The 23,016-nt window shown below is 46.0% G+C and overlaps 1 protein-coding gene and 1 non-coding gene across 3 annotated transcripts; both read left to right on the top strand.

Annotated features, from left to right (window-relative positions):
* Nucleotides 1-3,773: 3,773 nt before the first annotated feature.
* On the top strand, nucleotides 3,774-3,904 carry LOC114622119. The gene has a single exon (XR_003711552.1). It is a non-coding gene; the product is annotated as a small nucleolar RNA SNORA71 (small nucleolar RNA).
* Nucleotides 3,905-5,707: 1,803 nt separating this feature from the next.
* On the top strand, nucleotides 5,708-22,795 carry Mkrn1 (makorin ring finger protein 1). Of its 2 annotated transcripts, none has more exons than XM_028768422.1 (8): nucleotides 5,708-6,074; nucleotides 13,454-13,582; nucleotides 16,041-16,270; nucleotides 17,128-17,354; nucleotides 20,362-20,576; nucleotides 21,294-21,404; nucleotides 21,896-22,034; nucleotides 22,371-22,794. In XM_028768422.1, exons 1-8 carry the CDS (start codon nucleotides 5,890-5,892, stop codon nucleotides 22,578-22,580), a joined length of 1,446 nt encoding a protein of 481 aa, XP_028624255.1. In that variant the 5' UTR covers nucleotides 5,708-5,889; the 3' UTR covers nucleotides 22,581-22,794. The 2 variants fall into 2 exon arrangements, with proteins under 2 accessions (XP_028624255.1, XP_028624256.1); XM_028768423.1 differs by lacking the exon at nucleotides 5,708-6,074 and adding an exon at nucleotides 6,397-6,689 and having other exon boundaries at nucleotides 22,371-22,795.
* The last annotated feature ends 221 nt before the right edge of the window (nucleotides 22,796-23,016 follow it).

Raw genomic sequence — 23,016 nt, 5'->3', positions numbered from 1 at the left:
AGGACAGCCAGGGCTACACAGAGAAACCCTGTCTCGAAAAACCAAAAAAAAAAAAAAAAAAGTTGCTTATAATAGCTTATATAGTAAGCTGTGTAGACCAGGTTGACTTCAACTCACCAAGATCCACTGGCCTCTACCTCCCAAGTGCTGGGATTAAAGGTGTGCTCCACTGTGTCCCACTCACACTGGCTAGTTTAAAATAAGTATATAGTTTTTAATTAACATGGTATGAGCCGAGCAGTGGTGGCACACGCCTTTAATCCCACCACTTGGGAGGCAGAGGCAGGCGGATTTCTGAGTTCGAGGCCAGCCTGGTCTACAGAGTGAGTTCCAGGACAGCTGGGGCTACACAGAGAAACCTTGTCTTGAAAAACCAAAAAAAAAAACAAAACAAACAAACAAACAAAAAACCCAAAATCGCCGGGCGTTGGTGGCGCACGCCTTTAATCCCAGCACTTGGGAGGCAGAGGCAGGCGGATTTCTGAGTTCGAGGCCAGCCTGGTCTACAGAGTGAGTTCCAGGACAGCTGGGGCTACACAGAGAAACCCTGTCTTGAAAAACCAAAAAAAAAAATCCTGGTGGATAAAACCCCAAAACCAAAATCATGGTGTGTATGTGTGGTGTGTGCATATGTATTCGTGTGTGGGGGGGGTGCACATGAGTACACGCCATCCATGCGGGAGTGCCTGTGGAGGTTTGAAATGGGCATCAAATCCCCGGAATCTGGGGGTTCTAGGTGATATTTGCAGACAGATATCGGTGCTGGGAACTGAATTCCTGTTCTCTGGAAGAGATGCAAACACTCCTAACCATTGAGTCATCTCTTCAGCCCCTAACTGCCCAATTTTACATTGGAAGTCTATAGGCTTTCACTAAAGTAGGATTCCATGGCACAGAAAGACAGTATGACAAATGGCGCTTCTTTGGGTGGCAGGCTGAGAGGAGGTTATAAGACTGTCAGTAGGGTGGGTGTTCAGTAGTCAGCCATTGACCCAGGATATGAGAAGGCCTGCGGTTATTAACACTAGAGAGTGGAGCTCGTAGAAAACAGGGGAGGGGGCTGGAGAGATGACACAGTGGGTAAGAGTACTTGTTCTCTTAGGAAGCCTGGGTTTGGTTCCTAGCACCCACATGGTGGCTCATAACTATTTGCAACTCCAGTTCCAGGGGATCTGATGTCCTCTTCTGACCTCCATGGGTACCAGACATGCATATGGTGCACAGACTTATATGCAGGCAAAAATACTCACGCACATAAAATAAATAAATCTAAAATGGAAGAAAGCAGAAAAGGGCAACAAAGATGAGAACAGGGGAATCTGAAGTCACATGACCTACATGTGGTCTTTAAAGATACCGAACATTAGCTATCAATTGGCTAGAGACCAGGAGGACCTGCCAACTTCTCTGATAAATAAATGGTCAGGATATGTTGATTTGACACAGGGTTGATTTATTTTTCAGGAGAGTTTGGGTGTAGAAACCTTGCGTGTGACCTGGGAACATCCCAGTTAGAAGGAGGGATGAAATCCTGCTGGGGTCTCCAGTGTGTGGGGGGTGGTCTGCAGGACCAAATCCAACCAGCAGCTGGCTGCAGCTTGTTCCTTTGAGCAGGGGACTTTCTGCTCTCAGGAAGCACTGCAGAGCTATCTTTGGCTTCCTCCCACACTATCCTGGGCTCTACAATGTCTGTTCACCTGCTGTCTATGGCAAGGGCCCACGCCGCCACCCCCGACTTATTTAAAAGTCAGTTTGTAATTGTACCTGTGCTGACACCCTCCCTCCCAACCAGCCTGGGTTACTGCTGTTCTGTGAACTCCAACTGCAAGCCACAGCTATCTCTGACTGCAAGTTCCTAGATCGAAAGCTTTGCTTGCAGATAGGACTCCCCTGTCAGGCATCCAACTTCTCAGTCAGCAGGTTGGTTTATTTCTCAGAACAAATCGATACACGAAGATGGCTTCTGTCGTCTCTCCTTTTCACGTCCTTTTCATTTTCTCACTAAACACAGGTTGAGGGAATGAAAACCGAGCACCTAGTCTGCATCCAATGCACGCCTTGGCTGGCGTCTTCCTCATAGTCATTCACACGTCTACATGTTTACAATGTGCAGTTATTAGAGCTGTAACAGTAAGAAGATAGAGATGGCAGGGGGGTAGTGGAGAGATGGCTCAAAGGTTAGCACCATTTGCTCCTCAGTTCCCAGGGCCCACCTGACAGTGGCTTAAGACTGTCCGTAATTCGACTCTCAGAAGATCTGATGCCTTCTTCTGAGCTCAACAAGCACAAAACTCACAACCACTACTAAAACTTAAATAACCAAACAGGGAAAACAATTTATGAAAAAGAAAGAGGGGAGCGGTTATTGTGGTGCATGGCTACCACCTCAACATGCCTGTCACGCCAGCCCTAGAAAGGCTGAAGAACTTACTTATGTCTTTTGAATACTGACAGAGATACTTCCAGCACACCTTCAAGGCCCTGTTTCCAACCAGACTGAGGAAGTTTGAGCAGATATTGGGCAAGAGCCAGAAACCTGGCTAAAAAAAAGAAAAAAAAAATGGCTCCAGGGGCGCTTCGGTGACCCCTACCTTGCTTTTAGACTTCTAAGGATGGCATAGAGTTGTGGGATCTCTAGAAAATGAACCACACAGAAAACAATGTTGCCATGGATGGTGGACAGGAAATGGGGAAATCCCAGCAAAGGGTACAAAGTTGTAGGTAGGTAGGTAGGACAAATAAGTTTAGGGATCTAATCTATTAAATGAGATATATAATAAATAGCATAGTATACATTAGAATTTTTCTGAAAGGTTTACCTTCTTACCATACACAAAGGCACTTGTTAGGTAATGGATTTATTGTTAACAATAATCTCTTCCTTTTTTTTTTTTTTTTTTTAGTTTTTTGAGACAGGGTTTCTCTGTATAGCCCTGGCTGTCCTGGAACTCACTCTGTAGACCAGACTGGCCTTGAACTCAGAAATCCACCTGCCTCTGCCTCCCAAGTGCTGGGATTCAAGGCGTGCACCACCACTGCCCGGCTCAATAATCTCTTCCTTATATATTTGGATTATGTTGTACACCTTAAATGACTATACTAGCAATGGTGGCACATGCCTTTAATCCCAGCACTTAGGAGGCAGCAGGGCAGATAGATCTCTGAGTTCAAGGCTAGCCTGGGCTACAGAGTGATCCAGGACAGTCAGGGCTACACAGTGAAACCTTGTCTCAAAAGCCTACAAAAAGAAAGAAATAAAAAAAAAGGGGGGGATAACTTCCTGTCTGTCCTCTTCCACCCCGTTGGAGCCCACTACTCTCAAGTGTATGCATACAGCTGTTCTACCCATTAGCATTTATGTGGGTTCTTCATGGCCTTCTCCAAGCAAAGCGGCAGGGCATGGGCAAGGTGGATCTATGGTCAGGCAGGGAAAAAAAAATGTCAGCCGTGGAACCAGGAGTGTGGGCTACACCACCTCTGCTGAGACTAAGCAATGTGGATGTGGTGATGCTAAACAAAAGATTCCCCAGGGCCCAAAGCTGGCTGGTTCCAGTACTGGCGGTGAATTTTCTATCAGTCACTTATTTATGTTGAACATTTGGGGCAAGTACACTCATTCATGTATTCAACAACACATCTTAGGCCAAAAGTACAGTGATTCTCTGTTCAAGTGTATTATTTAACTAGGAACTTAAGTACTGACTGTGAGATATCAGGTTTTTTCTATGTCTAATAAACTTTTGAATTGATTTTAAAAAAAATGAAGGGGGGGTGCCTGTATTCAAAATTGATTGTGGATTGCCTATGCCCTGATCATTGATACTGCAGGGAGAGAAGACGAAAGCTTTTCCCTGAGTTTGGAAGGTCCACTCCTGTCCTTGTGAAACTTTGGTGCTTTCAAACACAACGTCCCTATCACAGCCTCTTGGTTTCCTCCCTGCTGACATCAGGCTCACCGAATGCTCTGCTGGCACTGTTCTACCGCCTCAAAGGCTTCTGGGAGGGAGGTAGTAATAGAGCCCTGCTTCGAGGGGTTTTATTCTGGCCTAGTTTTGCAAGTATCCCATGAGCCCCAGTTGCATCCTCCTGTGGAAGAGTTGTTTCTGCCTTCCCTGGCTGCTGCAGTAGAGAGGCCTCTACAAGCCTATGTGGTAGAAAGCTGCTTGATCCTCTTTGGGCCAGGGTACGGACAGCAAGACCACAGCACAATGTGAAACTGGATACACTGTCCACTCAGAATATGTCTTTTCCTTTGCTTAGTAATTGGCTCAGATATGAGAGACCACAGCATACGAAGTCTTGACGCTAACACCTCAGAGGGCTATGACCCGTCCCCGTGGATGACTACAGTGACAAGAACTTTTCTATTGAATTTATTGCTAACATTTCTACCTCCCCAACAACTGTGCAACAAGCCTTATAGATTCAAAGTAAAATTAAATAAACGGGGACAGTGGTGAAGGCTTTAAATCCTAGTATTCAGTATTTGGGAGGCAAATCTTTGTTCACTGAAGTCCAGCCAGGTCTACATACTGAGGAGGAGGGAGAGGGAGTGAGAGAGAACTTTGGATCTAAAACGTTCCTCAGAAGTTCGTGCGATGTGTGTTGGTCTCCAGTGTGGAGAAATGATTGGCTCATGACAGTACCGACCTCGTCGGTGGATTTTAATACAGCCTGATGGTGGAAACTTTAGGAGAACGGGCCTAGCTGCTCGGAGCCAGTCCTTGGGCCCTTGAAGTTTATGTTTAGTGACAGATTCTTGCAGTGTCGCTCAGGCTGGCCTCAAGCCTGTGATCCTTTTTGATAGGTTATTTCTCTGATGCTGGTGAGATGAGCCAATTCATACTAGATAAGATTATACTAAAGACAGGTTTATTGGGAAGCTGCTCTTGGGTGGGCTAGTTCACTGGCCTCAGGAGTCGCCATGGGGCAGGATGGGGTCAGGGAGGGTGAGAGAAAGGGCATGCAGGCAGAAAGAAGGAGAAGAGACAAACCAAAATGTCTGGAATATGTAGGGAGGAGCCTCTGGGGGGAAGGGCAGCCTAGCCCCTGGCCTGGAAAGTTCAAGGTTGGGGGCAGGGTATGGCAGTTAGGGACTAAGGGATGCTGGGAGAACCTGTACACCAGGTCTGCTTTGGTATGTAAAATGGTATGCACCTCAGGTCCTTGTTCCGGTACAAAACCAAACACTTTTCCTTTAGCTTCCCAAGAGCTGGTATTACAACCATAGGCTATCTCACATAGTGTTTTATTTACATCATTACTATTATTTTTATTTTGACAGGGTCTATGTAGCATGGGCTGGCCTCGAACTTGCAGCCATTGTGATACTCAAGCCTTCAGGTTACTGGGATTCCAAGATGTCTGTCCGCAGGCCCACCTGGCATTTCCATCAGCAGGGATTCTAACAGTTTCGGGGAGACAGTGGCTACCGTGCTCCCGAGAGAGAAGGAAACAGATCCCAACACAATAGGTATCCAGTTCATACTAGGGAGAGAGCAGACACACACCCCCGGGCCTTCCCCGACTTTGTACTTGTGTTTATCAGCCATAGGTGGAGGTTGGTCCTTGCTTATGGTCCTTTGATGGCGAGGACCAGGACGATCTAAACACACCTGGCGAAGCGCTCGGCCACGCCCCTTTAGGGCGGAGCCCGAGTCCTCACCAATCAGCGTCGCCGGAGGAGGGCCGCGAGCACCCAGCGGAGCCCGCCGTTCCCGAGACCAGAGCGCTGGGAGACGCGGTGACACGGCGCGGGACTGGCGCGGAGCTCTCGGGCTCCTCAGTCTCCCTCCCCTCCCCTCCCTTCGCTGTCTTCTCCTTCTCAGCCGGACCGGAACTATGTGATCCCGGAAGTTCCGGGGCCATTGCTGTGTGGGATAAACAGTAATGGCGGAGGCTGCGGCTCCCGGAACAACAGCCACAACATCAGGAGCAGGAGCGGCAGCGGCGGCGGTGGCAGCGGCCTCCCTCACCTCTATCCCCACAGTCGCTGCCCCGTCCCCGGGGGCGGGAGGAGGGGGCGGCGGCAGCGACGGCAGCGGCGGCGGCTGGACGAAACAGGTCACCTGCAGGTAGGACGTTGCGTGGCGCGGCGGAGGGCGGGGGCTGCGGGGCTGAGCGAGAGGCGGAGGCGGGCGTCGCGGGGTCCCTGCTGCGGCTGCCCGCACAGCATCGCTGCGTCAGCCTCCGCAGAGGTTGGCCGCGGCATCGCTGCGGGTTTCAGACTGCGGGCTCGGACTGCGAAGCGGTCCCGCCACCTCCCCTCGCCCACCGGCGCCCCGATACGTGCGGAGAGGACCGGTGTCTCCGCTCCAGCCTCCATCGCCACAGGTTCGGGGATGCGGCGCGAGCTCGCCGATGCGAATCGGGCTCTAACGACCCTCGGTGCGCCCTGAGACCCTCTAAGGGTCCCGGCGAGCTCGGCCGGCCCCGGGGCTCCGCGCCGGGCTATCCGTTTGTAACGTCTTTTCTGCTCTCTGCGCCGCTCACCCCCGCCCCGCCGGGAGCAGCCGCTTTTGTATGCCTTTGTATGTAAGTCGGTGGTCGGCGGTTCCGAGCTTTGTCTCCGAACCGAGCGTTCGGAGCCGGCGTTAGGCTCCTCCAACCTTGATTTTATGAACTGCCATTATTATTACTGTCTCTTTGAGAGGGAGGAGATCCTAGGAGAAAGGTTTGGTTCTTGTTTGGTAAGTGAGACGAAATTAAGAAAATGTATGATCAGGTGGCGGTTATACAGTACGCATGTTAAAAAAAAAACCCAACTATAAACGTTGGAGGATTGTTTGTATTAACGATGGGAGGGGGGCTATTGAGACAGTCCTGCTGTGAAGCCCCGGCTGACCTATATAGTCTGACTACCCTAGAATTTTCGGCAATCCTCTTGTTTTTGCCTTTCCCTAGTTCGGGACTGCAGGAGTGAGATGATACCACGCCCGACTATATTGATTTAACTACCAGGAAGGACTGTATGCTTTCTATCGGCTAAAACGATTAAAAGGAAATGTCATTTTTCACCCGACAAGGACAGTTTATTATATGCATATGCTAAAGGCTATTCTTAATGAAGAACTCGATGCTGATATTAACTCTGAAATTGAAGAATCCCCAGCCTTCCAGTCTTTCCTGTAACACATTTAATAACGCCAGGTTAAAGCTTTCCTCTCGGTCTGTTCTTTTTTGAGGCAAGGTCCAGCTTTGCAGCCCTAGTTGTCCTGACACTGCTACATAGACCAGGCTGGCCGTGAGCTTCCATCTTCCAGCTTTTGCCTTCCTAGTGCTAGGATAGTGTTTCTACCCGGGCTGATATTGAAAATTTAAATACCTTGATTTTTTTCTTTCATCTACTATCTTCGTCTAGTCTAGTTCTGAATACCCATTACCAAATAACATTTCATAACTGATTTCATTATCATCCTGTCAGATGCCTGCAACTTTATACATTTCTGCTTCAATATTTCTTCTCTTCCTTCCTTCCTCTCCTCCCCGCCCCCCTTTTTTTTCTGAGACAGTGTTTCTTTATGTAGCCTTAAGCTGTCCTGGGACTAGTCCTGTAGATCGGTCTGGCCTGGAACTCAGAGATCTACTGGCCTCTGTCTCTGAGTGCTGGGATTAAAGGGGTGAGCCACTACTATCCAGTTAACATTTCCCCTTAATTTTTTTTTATGATGTGGGGGTGTGGGTGTGGCGGTTGTTCCTCCAGCACCTGTGGAGAGGTGGACTAAAACTGAAAGGACAGTGTTAATGTCTTTCATTTTTATGTGGGTTCCAGGAATCAAACTCAGCTTTCATTGTATCAACAAAGATGTCTTGCCTCTACCCCTTTTTTATTCTTCGAGGCGTGGGTGTGGGTGTGGTGTGGGTGTGATGCAGAGGCTAATATAATCCAGAATGGCTGGAACTTGTTGATCCTTCCCCTTCTGTCCCCATCTAGTGCTGAGATTATAGACATCTCTATACTCCCTCCGTAGAGAGGGTGGGGATGAGGTAAACTGCCCTGCTTCCCGTTTGCTTCTCCCTGTTTCCTCTTTTTAGTTCCTCAGCAGACTATTCCAGCCTCCATTTAGGGGCTTTTTATTTTTTATGTTTTACATTTTTTTTTTTCTTTTTCAAGACAAGGTTTCTCTGTGTAGCTCTGGCTGTCCTGGAACTCACTCCATAGATCAGGCTGACTCTATCTCAGATTCTACCTGCCTCTGCCTTCCCAGTGCTGAGATTAAAAATGCAGTGTGAGTTTGAGCTTCCTACATGGCGTGGGGGTGGTGTGGCTCGGGAGGAGCTTGGTTTTAAATGCTGAATTACAAACACAGGCCAGCCCAGATCCCTAAGGGTCACTGAATTGATGGAGTCTTCTAGGCCTTACCTGGAGCTGTTGTTTGTGAACCTCGACATGTACATCTAACTATAATAGTGTTTTTAGGAGGTTGAGGCAAAACATCAGGAATTCAGGGTCTTAGCTGCACAGGAGATTGTGACCAGCCTGGGCTCCAGGCTCTGGGATAGTTAACTCCCTACCCCCCAAAATAGAAAGGAAAAGGCTTCATTCAGGCTTACATACTTAAATATTTTTAAATTCCTTGCACTTTGGAGGGGTGGGTCAAGATGGAGTCCCATTACATAGCTCTGGCTGACTAGAACTTCCTGTGTAAACAAGGCTGTCCTTAAACTCACAGAGGTTCTCCTGCTTCTTCTCAGGATTAGAGTCAAAGAAATGTTCTTCTCCATAGCTTGCTTATTTATTTATTTTGGTTTTTCTCTGTGTAGCCCTGGCTGTCCTGGAACTCACTCTGTAGACCAGGCTGGCCTCAAACTCAGAAATCCGCCTGCCTCTGCCTCCCAAGTGCTGGGATTAAAGGCGTATGTCACCACTGCCCGCCTTTCTCCATAGCTTTTGCTTAGACCAGTCATCTAAAAATGTGCAGAGTCACTTAAATGGTGGCATGTAGAATCCTTCATGATTGCACACACCTGTACTCTGGTTAGTCAGTTGGCTGAGGCAGGATGTTGTATTGACCAGACCAGCCTTGGTAGCATAGGCGTGACCCACCTCTACAAATAGAAACCACAGATTATTTGATATGCCTTGGGCATAATTGCTGACCTTGTTTTCTGTTCTAGCTGCCAACACGATCTCTCTTAAAGTCTTTTTCTTTTGAATAGGGGAATAACAACTGTGGAATCCTTGTTCTAGACTTTGAGCTTTGAGAGCAGAGTTCTATTTTATTATACCTGCGGGGCTTTTCCTCAGTGCCCAGCATAGTAAATGCTCCAACTGATGTTGATACGGTTAAAACTAAAACTCTCTAGTATATGGCTTTGAAGGAATTTTTGCTTTCATTTTAAAGGGGGGAAAAGTACAGTGGTTCTGGAGAGATGGCTCAGTGTTAAGTACACTTCCTTGCTGCTTTTACAGAGGATGCAGCTGGCTACTAACTGTAACTCCAGTTCCAGAGGATCCAGCGCCGCCTTCTGGCCTCCATGGGTACTTCTGGCACACAATGGCATACAATACATAGAGGCAAAAACACCCATACACCTAAAATAAATAAATAAAATCTTTTTTTTTTTTTTTAAGATTTATTTATTTATTTATTTTATTATGAGTACACTGTAGCTGTCTTCGGACACACCAGAAGAGGGCATCCAATCTCACTATGGATGGTTGTGAGCCACCATGTGGTTGCTGGGATTTGAACTCAGGACCTCTGGAAGAGCAGTCAGTGCTCTTAACCGCTGAGCCATCTCTCCAGCCCAATAAATAAAATCTTTAAAGTGTAGAAATTGTTTACTTATAAACCTTCATGCATTCATCCTCGGAATCATTTTAAAGCACACTTGTAAGTTGCTAAAGGGAGATGGCTTGTTAGAACGTGCTTATCTTTCTGATATTCAGCAAAGAAAACATTGAGTGTATACTGAGAGTTAACTGCAGAAATGTACCTTGTTGTAAATATCTTAAGTGAGCTTGACAGCAACACCTGCTTTTGAGAATGCATGTGTGGGTGTCTGCATGTGAGTCCAGTGCCCGTGGAGGGATCACATTCCCTCTTGAGCTGGAGTTACAGGCTGTTGTGAACTGTTCAGGTGAGTGCTGGGATCCAGACTTCACCCCTAAGCCATCTGCGCACCGCTGAAGAAGAATGTTTTCTATATTAGGGCATATTTCTCTTTAAAGTCATTTGCTTAGAAAAGTATGTTTGTTTTGTTGTGTCTTGTTTTGTTTTAAATTCATGTATGTACTTAATATAAATGGATGTTTTGTCTGTTTGTATATCTGCACACTAGAAGGGGGCCTCGGATTCCTTGGAACTGCAGCTACAGACTAATCTACCACATGGGTACTAAGAATTGAACTTGAAGAGCAACAAATGCTCTTAACCATGAGGCATCTCTACATCCCTTTTTTTTTTTTTTTTTTTTGGTTTTTCAAGACAGGGTTTCTCTGTATAGCTCTGGATGTCCTGGAACTCACTCTGTAGACCAGGCTGGCCTCGAACTCAGAAATCCGCCTGCCTCTGCCTCCCAAGTGCTGGGATTAAAGGCGTGCGCCACCAACGCCCGGCCATCCTCTATTTTTTAATCTAAAAAAGATTATACTTTTAATGTGTATGAGTGTTTGCCTGAATGTATGTATCTGTACTGTAACCACTGAGGCCAGGGGAGGAGTTAAGACCCACTGGAACTGGAGTTCCAAGTGGCTGTGAGCAACCCTGTGGGTGCAGAATAGCGAACCTGCGTCTACAAAAGTAGCAAGTGCTATAGCCACTGAGCCGTCTCCAGCCCAAGGGTGTTCTTTTTGTCTGTTTTGAGACAGGGTCTCACCGTGTGGCTCTTGCAGGCCCTGTTGACAGATCACCTCACTCAGCTAGTGTTCATTTGTAATTAATTACTCAGACTCCCTTTCTCATTAGCTACCGTCCATGATCTTGAAGTTCTCTTTGTGTTTTGCTTGTGCTGCCTAAGAAACAAATGCCTCTGCTGCGAAACTGTTATGCTGCCACCAACAGGCAGGCTTTCCTTAGAGAGAAAGTCAGTCCTTACTGCTAGCTGCCTTGGGTGTGAGCTAAGACAGCTAATGTTTGTCTATTGCCTCACTATGTAGCCTTGGCTGTCCTGGAAGTCAATATGGTAGAAATGGCAAATGTATTTTCATTTTTATTTTGTGTGTGTCCGTTCATGTGAATGACATGCTTGCACAGAGGCCAGAGGCGTCAGTCTCCTTGGAGCTGGAGTAACAGCAGCTGGGCACTACCTGCGATGGGTGTTCCCCATCCAAATGGGGCCTCTGCTCAAGCAGTACATGTTCCCACCACTGAGCCATCTCTTCAGCCTCTAAGCTGGAAATGATTTTAATTATTTTTTATGTTTAGCCTGAATATATGCTGTGCCACCTGTGTTCCCAGTGACCACATGTGTTCCCATGTGAGCCAGCATGTAGGCACTGGAAATCAAACCTCAGTCAGTCCTGAAAGAGAGAGAGGCCATCTCTCCAGCTCCCAGACAGTAATTTTTAATTTAGATGCTTCTACATAGAGAAATCTTGAAATAACACAAGGATCCGAAGCAATTTCTTTTCTTTCTTCCCTCCTTATTGTTTGTTTAGAGACCGGGAGAGACCGGGCTTCTCTGGGGGCCTGGCTGTTGTGAGAGCGGGCTTTCCTCAAACCCAGAGATCCCACCTTGGCCTCCCACGTATTAGGAGTAAAGGCTTGGGCCACCTTTGTCACCAAGTACTGGCATTAAAGTCATGTGGCAGCACAGCTGGTTTGGCTTTTGTTTTGTGTTTGGTTTTGTTTTGGTTTTGTTTTGTTTGAGTTGGGACTTGGGTTACAGAGACTGGCCTTGGAGTCCATACCCCCCTTTTTTTTCACCTGTGATTTTTTTTTTCTTTAGACAGAACTTCTGATCTTCCTGTTTCTGTCACCTGAGAGGTGGAATCACAGGCCTTCAGCATCACCAGTGCCTGTTTCATGCCGGGAACTGAACCCAAAACTTCCTAGGCATCTGCTAGGCAAGCACTCTACCAACTGAGCTTCATCCGACCCAAGCTTGATTTTTTTTTTTTCCCATTTACCCCCCCCCCCCCCCCATGTGGCTAATATGACTTTGGGGATACATTATACCTTTAAACCAGAGAGGTTCTAGAAGTCCCTTACCCAACCTCCACAGCATTCCCTCTGAAATTTATTTATTTTTGGTTTTGGACACTGAGACTCACTGTATTTCTGGCTGTCCTATAATTCACTGTGTAGACTAGGCTGGCCTCAGATTCATAGATTCATTGCCCACTTTTGCCTCCAAGCCCTGGCTGGGATTAAAGGTGTCTACCACCCCACCCGGTTTCTGAAATTTATTATTTACCAATTACAATGGATTTTTGGGGAGGGATAGGTGGGAAGTGAGGAGTCAGGCTCTCACTGTGTACCCCAGGTTAGTCTGAACTTAGGTCTAATGCCGGAGTGAGCTCTGCAAGAGTACTATGTAGTATGTGCTCTTAGCAGCTGGGTTCTTATATACCATAGCATTCAGTTTAGTGGGCCCTGCACTGTGGTAAACATTCCCACACTCTCTTCACACACTGAGCGGTGGCTCAAGCAGACAGCAGAGCCCTTTGCAAGGCCAAAGTTACACCCAAGAAACAGTTACTCTTTCTCTGGCACGCCAAAAAGTAACGTTTCGTGTCCTGCTCAGAGAGCTGGGGATAGGAAAATGGACTCTGGCAGGAGTGAGGTGAGGTGAGGGAGGGGCTCTACAAATATCCCTTGCAGCTTCTCGAATCCACGCTGCCATTTAGAATAGCACTAGGTACTAGATAGGGCTGGGAGGGTCTAAGTTTACATGTCTAGCAAATGCTCATGTAATGGTGTCCCTGTTTGTTGGTGTCTAGAACGTACTAATCATGTCTCCCTTAAAGTTGCTGGCCTAATTTTGCTTTTTTCATATGTGGCTTTTAAGGAGTTAAAAGTGTTTCCTTGACAAAGTTGAATATAACGGGTAGCCCGACACTTTGTAGTCTATGTGGTTTCTTTATCTTTGATGTGCCTTGCGGATAGTCATGGTTAAGAACTGAAGTTAGTGGAAAATACTAAAGCTACCCCTCTAGGGCTGTAAAACAAGGACAGTGGCCAGAGTCGACCTTCAGTGAACAAGATAAATGTTTAAAATGGGGGTGGGGGGGTGAGGATGCAGCTTAATGATATACTGCTTGTGTTTATGAGGGCCTAGTTTATCCACCCCCCTCCCCACAAAAGGAATCCTACATAAGGATAGTTTTTCTTTCCGGACAACTGCCTTGATCTGTGTGCTGTCTACTGTTGACCCAAATGTGTCTTCCAGCCTGGGCTGACTGTGTTCGTTGCTACAGTTGTGAACATGCCAGGAGACTGGTGGTAATGAATTCTTTGAGAGTTGACTTTAGTCTTCTAATGTAGATTTCTGGTTATTTGTCTTACAGATATTTTATGCATGGGGTTTGTAAGGAAGGAGATAACTGTCGATACTCTCATGACCTCTCTGACAGTCCATATGGTGTAGTGTGCAAGTATTTTCAAAGAGGGTACTGTGTTTATGGAGATCGCTGCAGGTAAGGATTTGTTTATAAACTCTTTGGTTAAGGGTGGGTTGAAGAATGAAAATAAAATAGATCATTCTGTTATCGTTGTACATATAATTCTAGTAGCGTTGTACATAGTATTCTAAAATGCTTATGACTTGAGAAGTACTTATCTCTAGTCGTCAGAGAAGGCTCAGCAAAGATACAATGCTGCCTTTTTATGACCTAGTCCCAGAGGTAACACATTGTTACTCTCATTAACATCTGGACAAAGTCATTCCCTTCTGCCACACTGAAGGGAAGAGGTATTGGGCTCCACTTTTGGAGAAGCATCTTGGATGTGTTTGGAACCACAACACTAGGTAAGACTTGTAGCCTGTGTCACAGCCACATACAGGTAATAGATGGCTAGGTGGATGAATGAAAGGATAAAAGTTTCTACACAAGGTAACTCAGTATCTATCGCAGCCATGTATAGATAAGTAGATGGGTAGATAGGTGCGTGCATAGATAGACCAGTACATTGATAGTTAGCTGTTGGGTACAAATGTTTGGATGTCATCCTTACCTGGGTTTGTTAGAAAACCAGTAAGTAAGTAAGGATGGGGTAAAAGGTAAGCCCCTCCCTCATAACTAACTGTTAGGGGTCAGAAATGGATCCCTTGGTCTCAGGGCCTAATGGTTGTTAGTCTTTTGCTGTTAAACTGCCTAAGGGAGATGTCAGGATTCCACTCTTTATGCCGAATGAGCAATGAGCAGTTCTTTGCGGGACAGTTTCTGTAGATGTTACAGACGAGGCTCCTTGAGGGGAAGTTAGTTCCAGTCGCTCAAGTTTCGGTCCCAGTGACTTGGAGAGGGGAATGGAAATGGAGGCAGAAAACAAAAAAAAAACCCAAACATCCTGATATCTTAGTTTTTGCTTCAAAAAATATTCTATGCAGATCTATAAGGGAATAATTGTCTCATTGGGGAGATTTGATAATGTAGCTTATTTATTATTTTGGAGACAGTCTTAATATATAATTCTGTCTTGCAGTTTGCTATGTAGACTTAATTCAGAGATCTATCTGACTGGAAATTACAGGTGTGCGCCGCCACCACCTCAGGGCCCGTCTTTTATATGCATTCATTTTTTTTTTGTTGTTGTTTTTTTCAAGACAGGGTTTCTCTGTATAGTCCTGGCTATCCTGGAACTCACTCTGTAGACCAGGCTGGCCTCGAACTCAGAAATCCGCCTGCCTCTGCCTCCCAAGTGCTGGGATTAAAGGCGTGCGCCACCACTGCCCAGCTTAAAACTTTTTTTTTTTTTGTGCATTCATATTCTTTCCATTTACTTTTGAATATAATCTCATAACATAGATTCTACAGTTTGATAATTAGATTTTTCTCCATTTTTTAATTTTTATTTTTTGAGACAAGCTCCACAGAGATGGCAGAGACACTAGTTGCTGCTGCCCCGCTTATCTGGTGGCCATTTCAAAGCAGTGTTCTCTCGTAAGGAGGCTTCGTGCACAGGCTTGCACAGTAGGAGGCACAGTTCCTCGGGCTTGGTAGACATTATTACTACCAGATAGTGAGGAAAAAATAATTAATTGAAAATGCTTAGCTTTGGGTTTTTTTGTTTCTTTTTGTCTGCCGGTTTCTTTTGAGGGGTAGGTGGGAGGTAGAACTCAATTTATAGCCCAAGATGGCTTCAACTTGCAGTAATTGTCCCGTCTTAGCCTACCAAGTGCTAGTATTATTCAGGAAAGCCTTTATTAAATTTTTTTGATACATTGTCTCAGCAAGTTTCTTAGGCTGACCCTAAACATGGAATCCTCTTGCCTTGGTCTCCCAGATAGCTGACATTGTAGGTGTGTGCCATCATCCAGTTGTACTTGACCCTGTAAAGTTTGCTAAGTCTGGGTCTCATGCCTTTATCAGTAATATGACATCATAGTTAGGGTTCCTAGACACGCTGAGTAATGGGCTCCACTCCAGACTTACGTTAGGGCTGTGGGCATAGCTCAGTCCTTGCCTATATGCACAAGGCCATGGTTGGAGTCGATCCATAGCGTTACAGGGTTGAAAAGGACAAGGTCAGGTTTGTTGGTATGCCTGTGATCCCAGCATTTAAGTGGTTAAGGCAGAAGATCCATGCATTTGAAGCTAGTATGAGCTGTATGAGTGCGAGGCTAGCCTGAGAGTTACATAGCCAAACCCTCTGTGTCAAGGTTGTCTAGGGGTTGGAGAGATGGCTTAGCAGTTAAGAGTGCTTGCTGTTGGAGGGAACCTGGGTATGGCTTCCCAGCACTCATATCAGGTAGGCCCTAGGGATCTAAATGCTGCCTTCTGACCTCTGGACACCCACTCATACAGAGAGGCACACATAAATAGGAATAAGTCTTGACAGGTGCTCCCAGCTCATGTTCGTGTTCACACTGATGTTTGAAAAGAGTCTGGGGCTCTCTGTAGCTGGATGGTAACTGCTTACTTTTCTCTGTGTCAGATACGAACACAGCAAGCCACTGAAACAGGAAGAAGTGACTGCTACAGATCTGAGTGCAAAACCATCCCTTGCTGCTTCCTCAAGTCCCTCTTCTGGCGTTGGATCACTTGCTGAAATGAATCCAGGCGAAGCTGAGTCACGAAACCCAAACTTTCCAACTGTAGGAGCAGGTTCAGAGGACTGGGTGAATGCCATTGAGTTTGTCCCTGGGCAGCCCTACTGTGGCCGTAGTAAGTATTGTGAGGACCCTGTAAACTGCAATCAGAGGGCTAAATGACAGGCCACAGGAACTCAGTGTCAGCTTTTCTGTTCGCAGTGTTTGAGCTTAACCTACTGTCAACACACTAGATTGGGTTATCTAAGATTTAAAGATGAAGTAAAAGAAATTTTTTGAACTACAATAAAATGAATTGATGTTTAAAAACTGAAGTGTCTCCGAATGCTGTCCCCCGCCTGCTCCTGGTGGTGCTGGGATCAAACCCTGGGCTTTGCACGTGCTAGGCAAATGCTTTCCCACTAAGCTACACACTCAGCCCACAACCAGTCCTTTGATGTTTTGTTTTTTTGACCCAGGGTGTCTTATGGTTCAGATTCCTCAAGTAGTTAAGGATGACCTTGAGCTCCTGATTCTCCTGATGATCCCCCTACTAACCAGTACTTACTAATACCACATTTCACTGCTAAAGACATTCATGTACAGAACTGGGCTTGGTGCCGCATACCTGTAATGCCAGCTTTAGAGAGGCTGAGGTGGGACGATTGTCGAGTTCAGGGCCAGCCTGGGTTTTTCAGATCTAACCAGAAAGAACAAAATGGAGCTGGATAGTGGTGGTGTGTACCTGTATTCCCATCACTGGGTATTCTGAGGTAGGCGGAGAGTGAGTTCTAAGCCAGCCTGGCTGTATAACCCTGTCTCAAAAACCCAAGGAGAAAAAAAAGTGAAAGTTTGTTCAGTAGGCTGGACTTTAGGTTTCATTAAAGTTTTTTTTTTTTTTCAATTTTTTTTTAAATTATTATTCTCTGTTACCTTATAGTTCCTAATTGCCTTTTGTATTTGGACCTTTACTACCGTCTTAAACATTTTCAGCTGCCCCTTCCTGCACTGAAGTACCCCTGCAGGGCTCAGTGACCAAGGAAGAGTCAGAGAAGGAGCCAACTACGGTGGAGACAAAGAAGCAGCTTTGCCCCTATGCTGCAGTGGGAGAGTGTCGCTATGGGGAAAACTGTGTGTATCTCCACGGAGACTCCTGTGACATGTGTGGCCTGCAGGTCCTACACCCAATGGATGCTGCCCAGAGGTCACAGCACATCAAAGTAAGTGCTCAGAGCAGCTGGTGCCAAGTATGAGGAGCCAATAAGTGGTGATGTACTTCCTCGTGTTTATAGAGTGTTTTGTCAAAGATATACCTGTATAATAATGCAGGCAGAGCAGAGGCCAAAGGCAGGAGGGCCTGGGGAGCTGGGCTATGGCATTACATGCTTCTTAAAGAGAGATGTTCTGGATCCAGAACCTCAGACTAGGGTAAAAGGTAGTTGGTGGTTGTTTGGTTTTTTTGTTCTGAGTTTTTCTGACATTCATATTTCTTATAATTCTTTTGTAATGCATATTTCAATGCTTTTTAATATATTCATAGCATTGTCTAGCCATTACCATAATTCTAAGTTAGGTCGTTTTCATCCCCCCAAAGAAACCTTATACCCACTTAGTGGTTAGCCTCAGCTCTGCTTTTCCTTGAGCTCCTGGCAATGGTGGGTCTACTTCGTTTCTCTGGGTGTTTTGCCAATTCTGGATGATTTATGTAGCTGGAATCACTCAGTATGGATGACCTTCAGTAACTAGTTCCTCTCATTTAGATGATGTTTTTTAAGGTTTTTCCTATTGGAGTATGTATTCATACTTCATTTTGTGGTTGCATGTTGATTGTATGGCTATTATACATTTGTGTGTGTGTGTTTTTATGTGGGTATGCGTACATGGAGGCCAGAAGTTAACGTTAGGTATTTTCCCTTATTGTTTTCTACCTCAATTTTGAGGCAAGGTCTCTCACTCAAATCTGGAGTTCACCGGTTGGATTGCCTGTCTTCTCCATGTCTCAGTCCTGGGATTATAAAGGCACTCACTGTGCCTGGCTTTCACACACATACTAAGAGCCCGAATCCAGGTGTTCATGTTTGTACAATAAGCAGTTTACTGAGTAATCCTTCCCGCCTCAATACTGTGTTTTTTTTTTTACTGATTAATTAATTTGAATTGTTTCATTGTGTGTTTTTGTGAACATGTGTCTTTATCTTAGCTATCCTTTAAAAATTGCTTTTACATGAGTTTACTCATTGTGGGAAAGGTTGTATATCATAGCACATATATGTACAGGTCAACGGACAGCTTGGGTGATGGTTCTCTCCTTCCACTGTTTGAGACCCTCAACTCAGTTTGCTAGGCCTGGCAGTGGGTCTTCTGACCTCTGCTAGGTCATTTATCGGGCTGGCCCTATGTTGGATATCCTTTGGAAGTGTAATAGCTGGGTCAGCTAGTAATTCTGCTTAGCACTTTGAGTTCCTGGCTGGCTGGATGGCCGGTGATGTGTAGTGCTGCCCTGTTTACATTGCCAGTGGCAGTGCACTGAGGTTAAAGATTTAGTTCTTTTATGTGTATGGGTGGTGCGTGCTGTGTGCAGTTGTGTGCACGCATATTCATTCACATGCATGCAATGCCCACAGAGGCCAGAAGGTGTCAGATTTTCTGGAACAAGAGCTATGGAGCTGCCTTGTGGTTTTTGAGAACTGAACAAAAGTCCTTTGAAGCAGCTGCCGGGGCGGTTACCTGCCAAGCCATCTCTCCAGCCCTACACTCAGCTTTCTTTTTAAGTTTATCATTTCATGTGTGCTCACAAATGCCACAACCCTTTGTAGAAGACAGAGGACAATTCTGAGGAGCCGTTTCCCTCCACTTGTTGGGTTGCCAGGCTTCTGTGACCAGTGCCCTTTGGTAATGGCGTTATTTATGTGTAGTCTCAGAGTGGAGATGGGTAAAGAAAAGAATTCAGAATATTACTCAGCAGTAAAATATAATAAGTCAATTAAGCTAATGTCAAAGCCATAGAATTGGTGTACCTCAGAATAATGGTTGTCCACATACGGGAATTTTGAAGAAAATGGAGCAACTGTTGAGTGTGGGGTTATGAGGGGTAATGAGCACATTCAAATAAATAGTGTGGGGCTGGAGAGGAGAGGAGGCTTAGCCTTACACAGTACCTGAGGTGATGCCTAGCACCCACATCTGGTGACTCACAGCCACCTAGAATCCAAGGAGGACCAACCCCTGGGCTCCACTGGTCCTGCAGTCACTTTCATTCCCCCACTCCATAATTTAAAAGATAAACATTTAATATTTAACAGTGGGTGTACCTCTCTGAAAGTACCAGAGGTTTATTTAATTGCATTTGTTAAATGGGTGAATTATATGATGTAAGAATCGTCTCCGTAGATATTGTAGTGTTTTGTATGTGTTTAACTTTAATTGTTGAGGCACAGTGTCTCTCAGCATTGCCCCTGCTGGCCAGGAGCTCACTGCGCAGATCAGGTTGGCTGTAACTCAAAATACTGGGTTCTTCCTGCTTCTGCCTTCTATTTGTTGGGATTCCCCAGACTCATGCGTGAGCCACTAAAACCACCTCTCTAAAGGGATATGCAAACAGTGTGGCCTACATAACTGTCACCTAGTACCTGTTCAGATTTACTTTAGCAGTCGTCTTTTTTCTTATTTTTGAGACAGGGTCTCTACATTGCCCTGGCTGTTCTGGAACTTGAAATGTAGACCAGGCTGGCCTCAAACTCATAGAACTCAGGTTGCCTCTGCTTCCTGGGTGCTGGGATTAAAGGTGTGTGCTACCACAGCCGTTCTCTTTTCTTTTTCTTTGGAGACAAAACCTCATGTAGCATAGGGCTGGCCTATAGAATGCTCGCCCCTTCTGGCTCCTCCTCCCAAGTGTTCAGTGTCCTAACGTTGTGAAATGAGGGCTTTAATCCCTTCATTTTTCCACCCAGAAACTGAAGCATCAACGGAGTTCATAAGGTCTTTGATGCGGGGGAAGTGTGGGGGTGGAGCTCTACGGGGCTGGGATATAAAGGATAATCTTTCAAATATTGGAAGTTGAGTCCTCCCGGTTTGACTGTAGTGCTTTGAGCACCATGGGGGTGTGGACCTGTGGTTAGAGCCAAGCCTTTCCCAGGCCACATTGGAAACAGTCTTCGGCGGGGCAGTGACTGAAGTCTCAGGACTGCGGTGGCCTCACTGTGCCTCTTGTCTCTTCCCTTCCTCCAGTCTTGCATTGAGGCCCATGAGAAGGACATGGAGCTCTCGTTTGCTGTTCAGCGCAGCAAGGACATGGTGTGTGGGATCTGCATGGAGGTGGTTTATGAGAAAGCCAACCCCAGCGAGCGTCGCTTTGGGATCCTCTCCAACTGCAGCCACACCTACTGTCTCAAGTGTATTCGCAAGTGGAGAAGTGCTAAACAGTTTGAGAGCAAGATCATAAAGTGAGACTCCTCCCCAATCTTCGTTTGTGCTTTCTATTTTTCGGGAAGAATTTAGTATCTTGTGCCAACTTCCAACCAGAAGGACCACATTTAAATGCATGTATTTTATCATGAACCTGGGTGTTCTAATTGGGATTTCTTTGTATTTCAGCTAGCTGCTAGGTTAGTTGGTCTGTCTGTTTTATTTGAATGAGGAAACCCTGTGTATCAGTTAGTAGAGTCTTCATGTTTTTTGAGGAGATTGTGTTTAATGGATTAGACAGTTTAGGCTTCATGAACAAACATATCTAGCTCTGAATGTATGTTTCCTGGTGTTTTCCACTTTCCTATACCATCCATTAAGCTAGCCAAAAATCCACCATCCTTTAAAAACTGTTCTCATAACTGACCAAAAGCCACATAATCCAAACAGAGCAAAGTTACAAGAAATAAATTTATTTAAACGAAAGAAGGAGTCTGTGTGAAATGTCTTCTTTTGTTTTTGTTTTTTGTTTTTTACCTATGTCTTTTTAAAAAACTGGCTAGCCATTGAGTTGATTTCTGAAGGAGTTTGTCTTTCCTCCAAAGAAAGGGTCAGTTGTGACTGTGTGGAGTCCCTTTCTGCTAATGCCCATGTGCCCGTCAGTTAACCTAAGTCTCGGTGACACACCAGGGTGTGTCTTAAAGAGCGGGCCTAGAGGGGGGAATGTGCATTGCAGCCTCTTCATTGTTTCCCAGGTCCTGCCCTGAATGCCGGATCACATCTAACTTTGTCATTCCAAGTGAGTACTGGGTGGAGGAGAAAGAAGAGAAGCAGAAACTCATTCAGAAATACAAGGAGGCCATGAGGTATGAGCAGCCGGGCTCACTTGGATAGAACAGTGCTGCGTTTTGCACTCCACTGCTTCCTACCCTTTCCTTACTGCACAGGACGGCTTCTTTTGTCACCTCCATAACTGCTTGCACAGTTTGTCTCATGCTTTTAACTCTTAACATAGTCCTTGGGTGTATGTTGAGGTACTGTTACAGTGGAGTCTCTACGCTAGCTAAGCCTGTGCAGGGTGTTCTAGCTCATTCCAGGGCATAAGAGTCGTCTTACCAATTTTTGTGTATTGGGATTCTAAAAGATTTTCACTTGGTGTTAGCACCCACCGGTAAACCGTGTACATTTAAGCAGAGATGTTTCTAGTCAGTGTTTGGAGCATGTGTTTCTAAGAACACATCTTGGGGGGCTGTGCACTACATATTGGTTCTGCCCCTGTTAAAGAGAAGCCCCAGATGATAGTCAATACAGGCTTGAAGTCCACTGTGAATAAGGGTTGCGATATTTTCCTTTCCAGCAACAAGGCGTGCAGGTATTTTGATGAAGGACGTGGGAGCTGCCCGTTTGGAGGGAACTGTTTTTACAAGCATGCGTACCCTGATGGCCGTAGAGAAGAGCCACAGAGACAGAAAGTGGGAACATCAAGCAGATACCGGGTAACTCTCGCTGTTTTTTTTAAAGGAGGGGAAATAGCACACTGTCAGTTGAGCCCTGAATGTATTGGGTTAGGGGAGAATGAAACTTAGGTGTGGGGGGAGAACAGAGTAAAGGAGTCCGACCTCAGAAGACAGGATGGCTAGAAAAGGAATGCACTCCAAGCCCTAGCCTAAGGTGTTGGCTACAAATAGCCAAAGGGAAGGCACTGGCAGAGCGGACGACGGAGACCTCTTGTCCGCCATGCCCTCCCTCTGCCACACGGTTTACCTTATAAGCAGCAGGATAGAAGACACTGCTCGACAGTGCCACCTCTATCATGGCCTTGTTTCTTACAGGCCCAACGAAGGAACCACTTCTGGGAGCTCATTGAGGAGAGAGAGAACACCCCCTTTGACGACGAGGACGAGGAGGTTGTCACCTTTGAGCTGGGCGAGATGCTGCTTATGCTTTTGGCCGCAGGTGGGGACGACGAGCTGACAGACTCTGAGGACGAGTGGGACTTGTTTCACGATGAGCTGGAGGATTTCTATGACCTGGATCTATAGCAGCCTTGCATGGCGCGGGAACTGGTCTGCGGAGCCTCAGACAGTAGCTGTCCCCTGTGCTGTGTGGCAGTGCGTGTGGCTCTCCTAGGCAGGCCTCTCAAACTCCAGGTGCTGTGATCACTACCCAGGGCCTGCTCTTCTACCCTCACCTTTCCCCCAAGAGTGTGTTGTTTTCTCTGTTTTCAAAAGTTACAAAAATAAATCTTAAAGTTAGTTTTTTTTGTAACATGAATTTAACTGTCAGACAGTTAGTGTAGGTTTGTTGCGTCATCTGTTTTCAGCCAGGTTGTGTTCATGGACTTTGCACACTCATTTTGAGACCCCTTTGAGGCTCAAAGGAAAAAGCACTGACTGTGCTTTGAGGTCCAAGGATAGGGGCAATTGGGAAAAAAGGGACCTAAGTCGGCAAGTCGCTCTCTGCGCTAGATGTAGGAGG

This window comes from Grammomys surdaster, unplaced genomic scaffold (genome assembly GCF_004785775.1).
Source record: "Grammomys surdaster isolate TR1022 unplaced genomic scaffold, NIH_TR_1.0 186, whole genome shotgun sequence".
NCBI classification, from domain to species: Eukaryota; Metazoa; Chordata; class Mammalia; order Rodentia; family Muridae; genus Grammomys; species Grammomys surdaster.
This window is presented reverse-complemented; position numbering and strand designations above follow the sequence as displayed.

Coding starts and splice junctions, on each gene's coding strand:
- Mkrn1 (XM_028768422.1), top strand. CDS start 5,890: ATGGCGGAGGCTGCGGCTCCCGGAACAACAGCCACAACATCAGGAGCA. Junction 20,577..21,293: donor TTTGAGAGCAAGATCATAAA/GTGAGACTCCTC, acceptor ATTGTTTCCCAG/GTCCTGCCCTGAATGCCGGA. Junction 22,035..22,370: donor GAACATCAAGCAGATACCGG/GTAACTCTCGCT, acceptor TGTTTCTTACAG/GCCCAACGAAGGAACCACTT.